This window comes from Cryptomeria japonica, chromosome 5, assembly GCF_030272615.1.
Source record: "Cryptomeria japonica chromosome 5, Sugi_1.0, whole genome shotgun sequence".
Classification (NCBI taxonomy): Eukaryota; Viridiplantae; Streptophyta; class Pinopsida; order Cupressales; family Cupressaceae; genus Cryptomeria; species Cryptomeria japonica.
The window spans coordinates 286,835,602-286,842,353 of record NC_081409.1 but is presented as its reverse complement, the minus strand read 5'-3'; the positions used below and the strand labels follow the sequence as shown (position 1 = coordinate 286,842,353).

At 36.0% G+C, this 6,752-nt stretch overlaps 1 protein-coding gene across 2 annotated transcripts; it reads right to left on the bottom strand.

Moving 5' to 3' along the window:
* Positions 1–2,337: 2,337 nt before the first annotated feature.
* On the bottom strand, positions 2,338–6,146 carry LOC131043952 (pentatricopeptide repeat-containing protein At2g13600-like). 2 transcript variants are annotated; one of them, XM_057977212.2, is made up of 2 exons: positions 3,139–6,146; positions 2,338–2,959 (listed from the first exon to the last, which is right to left on the bottom strand). In XM_057977212.2, exon 1 carries the CDS (start codon positions 5,711–5,713, stop codon positions 3,551–3,553), a length of 2,163 nt encoding a protein of 720 aa, XP_057833195.2. In that variant the 5' UTR covers positions 5,714–6,146; the 3' UTR covers positions 2,338–2,959; positions 3,139–3,550. The 2 variants fall into 2 exon arrangements, with proteins under 2 accessions (XP_057833195.2, XP_057833194.2); XM_057977211.2 differs by having other exon boundaries at positions 3,147–6,146.
* Between the last annotated feature and the right edge of the window lie 606 nt (positions 6,147–6,752).

The window sequence follows — 6,752 nt, the reverse complement described above, 5'->3', positions numbered from 1 at the left end:
GTGTGTCGTATAGCAAGTGACGCGACAACATCCTCAACAGAGGTGATGGAAGTGGTGGTGTTCTAGGGGGACGTTTCCCCCAAGTCTCAGAAACATCCCCTTATAGAAGGCATAGGTTTTTTTAGAAGAGATATGTCCCTATGGAACACTATTTATATTGGTTGAGAAATATATCTATAATGTTAAAAAAAATTAAACATATTTATTAACCATTTTACAGATTATCTTTAATTTTACTATATTAAAAAAATATTTATATTATTAGCACTTAGCAATGCATATATGTTTATAATGTTTAGATTGAACTAAACAATTATATATGTTTTTTAACATATTTTTGCTAACAATTTTACAATAAAATCAAAAACCTAAAACCAATAACAAAATAGATAAAAATAAAAAGACATTAAAAAATGTTTTAAAAATGGGTATTTAATATGCATGGTGAAACAAAGGATATTTCAAATTAGTGCAAACTTGTCAATTATGAAGATGTCCCAACGTGATGAGGGTCCTTTCAAGCCTCTTATGATTTTCCATGGCAAATCCCCCTAGAGAATACTCCACAATTGGGGCCCGAGAGTAGGAATAAATAAGTTTAAAATAAAGTCATCTTAGAAGACTATAGAGACAATGAAAAGGAAATTCAAAAAGGGTCTCAAATTGATGGAATCACACATTCGTGAACTAAGGTCAAAGTGGGTCAAATGATAGTAGAAACCAACTTTAAGAGATGGCAAGAACCCTTAGAAAGATTAAAATGATATCTCAAAGGAGCGTTATAAGGAGGTTGAAATCAAGGACCTAAAATAGATGATATTCAAAGAAAGGAGAAGTATTTGTGTAAGTTAAATGGAGAAAAAAAATCAAATATTTACATAATAAGGTGATTTCCCTGATGGAGGACTATAATCTTTGGCACAACATTCTCAAATGATTCATGATAGAATGAAAGAAAGAAAGAAAAAGAGAATGGATCGGTTACACCAATAAATCTGTAGGAATCTGTTACCAAGTGTGTACCCTTGGTCTCCTTGTGTTGTGCAGCGTAGTGCTCGGGTTTGCGACATGGCTTAACTGCTCCTGTGGATTCATTAAATCTCGCAATTGTATCAGACATTAACAGGTCGATTTTTTGGTGCAATGACAACTGTGTTTCTAACAAGTGGTATCAGAGCCTAGGTCATGGGTTCAAACACCTCACTTGTGCTAAGGGGGGTGGGAGGGATTGTTGCAAGGTGTATGCCCTTGGTCTCCTCGTGTTGTGCAGTGCAGTGCTCGGATTTGTGACATGGCTTAATCATCTCCAGTGGATTCATTAAATCTCGTGGTTGTATTGGGCATTAACAGGTTGATCTTTTGGTACAATGACAATCGTGTTTCTAGCTGAGATCAACCGCAATCCCAAGACATAATTTAATTTAACAAGGATCCTTAGAACCTACTTAAAAATGTTTGTGATATTAGAAAGAAATTGGACGAGTAAAAATCAAAATGATCCAAATAGTAAAGGACTAAGAAACCTTGACTATCACTTTAAATAAGGTCATTCATATTAGCAACACTACAATAAGAAACCTAGTTGCAAATATCACCATGCTCTATGAAAATATATTTACAAGGAAAGTCAATTTTCATGATGCTGGACATAGTACAAGAACAAGAAGTCTAATGAGCGAGAAATAAAAATCTTCAAGAGATCGAGATATGAAGATGGTGGAGGATCATTTGGAATTTCTAAGAGAGAAGTGGAACATTGTGGACTCCCTCAATGATCTTTCTTCACCTTAGGATTAAGTTTTGTTGTTTTGTTTGTTTGTTGCATTTATTGTTTCTATTGTTTGCTTATAAATTGGTCTCAATTAATTTTAATTGTTTGTCTTGACTTCTTGTTTTTCATAATTTTATATGATTTTGTCTACTGTTCTTATTGCTTTATATAAAAGAGCTTGCGCTCTTTGAAATGGATGTGTCTATTCTGGCTCCAAAATGGCGTACGGCACGACTAACATGTGATGTTAGTCCCAACCTTTTAACCATTGATTTTCGATTGGATGGCTGAGATTGCATAACATGTCACTGTTAGTCTGACAAATTTGCCCATTTTGGAGCCAGAATAGACGCAGCCCTTTGAAATAGCCTACCTTTATCTATTTAACAATGTGATACAGGTGTTGAAGGTGACTTCATCAGGTGTGATAAATCAATCAAATACAATGTATTTTATTTATTAGGTTTCAAATTTTTGGAGATGCAATAAATGAGGATTGAGGTTAGAATCGAATTGATCATTTGGTGAAATGGATGCCATTAATTCTTCACTGTCGGCCAGAAAAACATGTTGAAAAAATTGATCATCGGATGGTTAACCCTCATACAAAAAAATTGTCTTTGAACGCGACAAAAACCATCATGGTTTTCTCAGTTCTCTCCACTCAGGAATTCTAGTAACCAGATTCAAACAATAGCATTCAATAGTTAACCTACCCAAGGGTTGTGATTTTTCACTTCCATTAGGAATTCCATTAACCACATTTAAATAACAGTGTTTAGCAGTTAACCTGCCAGGGGAATGGTTCTAATTGAAAGCAAGATGTGCTTGATATTCCATTATCATGTAGAGCTCAAAATCCACCTGCACAAAAGTAAATTTGCACATACAATTTGGGACATGTAATCTAGGCCTCAGTGGAAGACTTGACATAGGTAGAAGATGATGGAATTAATCAGCACATGAAGGATTAAATAGTGATGAAGAGATGCTTTCATCATCCTACACAAGCAATGGCTTGATTGTAAGACCTCTCCCATTTCATGCTGGCAAGGCAGAATTCCATTTCCTTCAAGCATTCCTCTCCTTGGCAAGGCAGAATTCCATTTCCTTCAAGCATTACTCTCCTTTCAAATTTTTCATTCTTCTGTTTCTCTGTCTTTTCAGTACCAGAGATTTGCCAGCTTCCTGAAAAAAAGTTCCATGTCGTTACTCTCCATGTCCTTATACAACATAACTTTAGATAAACTGATGTATACTAAAATGTATTTATCGTTAATCAACTCAAAGTATGGTTTAGATCTCGGAAACAATATTTTCTCAAACTGAAAAATTAAAACAAAAAAAAAAAACATCATAGAGAGAACCTTCTTACTAGATACCACACAACTTGTTATAGTGCAACCTGTATTGTGGCTTTCTTCACTTAAGATCACTAACAGCCTCCACAAGAACATTGCCTGTTTTGAAATGCTTGGAACCGTATGCATCTCTCGGAACTATTTCTATTGCAACAAAATTTAACAGAATAAATTTGGTTGCAGTTGGGCAGTCACCACAAACAGTTCTCACAACTGTAATGGCTGTCCCAGGGAAAAGTTTAACAACCCAGATTACACTGTCGTAAAGGATTGATTCCTTCTCCTTCTCTGCATCATTCAAAACAGGTCTTGTGTCTGGGATACATACAGCTGCCTTCATCTCCCTACAGAATTTTTCCGACATTCCATATCTCTCTTTGTTGTCTCCTACACAATAAGCATGCACCAGTTTATGTACTTAAATCCAACTAAACCCAGGTGTCTTTTTAATGCCTTTATTTTTCATCAATCTTCTCACCTTTTGAACATCACCCCATCTGCCTAATTCTGCATAAAGATTTGAAAGAAGAACACAAGGTGCAGCATTTTGAGGATCCAAATCGAAGAGGTGTTTTCCAACAAATCCTCCTAGACCTACATCCTTGTGTGATCTACAAGCACTAAGTAAACACATCCACACAACCATATCAGGTTTCACTGGCATTTTGATAACAAAGTTTAGAGATTCCTCCAGATGACCAGCACGGCCAAGAAGGTCAACCAAGCATATGTAGTGATCTATTGTAGGCATAATGCGATAAGAGTCACTCATGCTATTCAAGTATCTACAGCCCTCATCTACTAAACCTGCATGGCTGCATGCAAATAAAACATGAAGTAAGCTTACACGGTCTGGCTTAGTTTGAAAGTGTCTCATTAGTTCAAAGAGTCTTAGGGCATCTTTGATATATCCATGCATCGCATATCCTGCAATCATTGCATTCCATGAAGCCAAATCTGGACGATGCATGTTATCAAACAACTCGCGTGCCTTCTGTATGCTACCACATTTTGCATACATGTCTATTAGGGCAGTCACAACCACATCACACAAAAATAAGCTTTCAATAATTCTTTCATGGATTTCCATACCCCACTCCAAAGCTCCAACTTTAGCACAAGCTGGGAGGACGCTGACAAAGATTAATGAGTCTGGCTTTACACCTGCCAATTGCATTTGTTTAAAAATCTCTAAGGCTTTGCTAGGAAGCCCATCTTGTGCATATCCAGAGATGACTGCAGTCCATGAGGCCACATCTCGTTGAGGCATTTTGTCAAACAGTTCATGTGCCTTCTGTAGTCTTCCACATTTGGCATACATGTCTATCAAGGCAGTCATAACTACAACATCCCACAAAATCCCCCGCTCAATTATTTTTTGATGGATTTCCATACCCTGCTCTACACTTCCTATTTTTCCGCAGGCAGTTAGGGCACTGACGAAAGTTGTAGATTTTGGATTTACACTTAAAAATTGCATTTGCTTAAAAATCTCCAAGGCTTTTTCAGAAAGCCCATTTTGTGCATATCCAGATATGATTGCAGTCCAAGACACTACATTTGATTGAGGCATTTCTTTTAAAAGCTTTAAAGCCTCGTCAGGAACACCATTTTGTGAATATCCTGTAATCATAGCATTCCATGAGACGACGTCTGCATTATGCATGTTGTCAAACAACTGACGCGCCTTAGCTATCCGACCACATTTGGCATACAGGTCTATCAGGGAGGTCATAACAGCAACATCTGACATCAATCCATTTTCAATTATTTTTCTATGGATATCGATACCCTGTTCCAAGGCTCCCAATTTGGCACACACTGGGAGCATGCTAGCAAAGGTTGCCGAGTTGGGTGTTAAGCCTGCCAACTGCATTAGTTTAAAAACCTCCAAGGATTTTTCAATAAATCCATTTCGTTTATATCCAGCAAGGACTGCAGCCCATGAGACCACGTCTCGCTTAGGCATTTTATCAAACAGTTGGCCTGCCTTGTGCATATTTCCAAATTTTGCATATATATCTATTAGCGTATTCATCACGACAACATTGGATTGGAATCCACATCTAATAACTTTTCCATGAATCTGCAAACTGTGTCTTATAGAATCTTCATTGGCACATACAGGGAGAACAGTTGAAAAGGTAAATTCGTTGAGTTGGATACCTGTTCGTTGCATTTGGTTAAACAATGCCAATGCCTCTTGAAGAAACCCATGGCTTTTGTGAGCTGCAATTATCATATTCCATGAGAAGACGTCTGGTTCAATCATGTGGTCGAAAACTTTGGAAGTATCAGCCAAACTTCCACATTTGTCATACATGTTAAGAAGTCTATTTTGTAAAAATGTGTCGATGGTGAATGTGAATCCCCTCTCAGTAATGTAGGAATGGATTTGTTTACCCTCTGAAAAGAATTTCTTAGCAATGAAGATCTGCAATAGATGAATATATGGAGCAGAGTAAACATGTGTATTGAGTGTGGTCAGCAGAAAATGTGTTGCATTCTTCAAGCAACTCTCTTTACAGAGTGCTCTGACATTGAGATTCAGATAGGCAAGAGATGACATTGTAGGATACATGTGATGATAATCTTTCTATCAGACTTAACACCATGATTTTCATATGTATCTAACCTCTTTCTTGTCGCACTCAAATCAAAATCAAAATCAAAACAATGGAATTGTAGTAAAACAAATGTGTGCCATAACCAATGAAGGAATGAGATTAGGGTAAGGAGAATAAGTTTCTGCATGTTTTGTAAAGTAGATTAAACATGAGTTGCCAAAAACCAGTAGCTTGATTTCTCTATTTGGAAAATCAAATCATGTTCAATACCACCACCAATTATAGCTCTGATATTACAAAATCTAGTTTGAGGTTCATTCAAATCACCATGGATTCTCGATTTGGATGTTTTAAAAAATCCAGTACCTTCCTTTCTTTCTTTTTTTCCCTCCTTTGTAATTTTATGCACAGTTCAACATTTTCCGGGGTTTGTCTGTTAATCACAAACTTGGATTCTCTTCCGTTTGTCAAGCTTAGTGATGTTTGTTTTTGGAAATTTATGTTGTTTTTTTCAGAAAATGTTAAAAGAAAATAGTTCATTACCTATTTTGGAAACGTTTTGCTTTCTATAAAATTATTGTTATCTTCTAGTTATTGGTTTTTTTTAATTTTCTTAATTCAATTTTTTAATGGAAGGATCTTTATCTATAAAGTCATTTTAATTATTGTCGAGGGCATGATCATGTCATCCCTTATGGTGTTAGAGCATTACACTCAACAAGACTTATTTCCCAGTGAACTCATTAAGAACCATTCAACATGGACTCGGATCCAATTACAATTGATAGAAATAAATATCAAAATTGTTTATAATATTTATTTTTTATTTTGATAAAAAAGATAGTTTTATATAATTTATAAATATTTTAAATGGTGTTGTATTATTACTAAGATAAGTCAGGACGTAGATAATTGTCATTTAGGGTTTGTAAAGAGGCACATGCTCGCTCCTTGTCCAATACGTAACTTTCAGTGCATTGGTGGTTATGTAAATAAATCACTTCATCTTTGCCTAGTGTTTTCCTTTGTTTCACCTCTCGTCTCCTTGCTAGT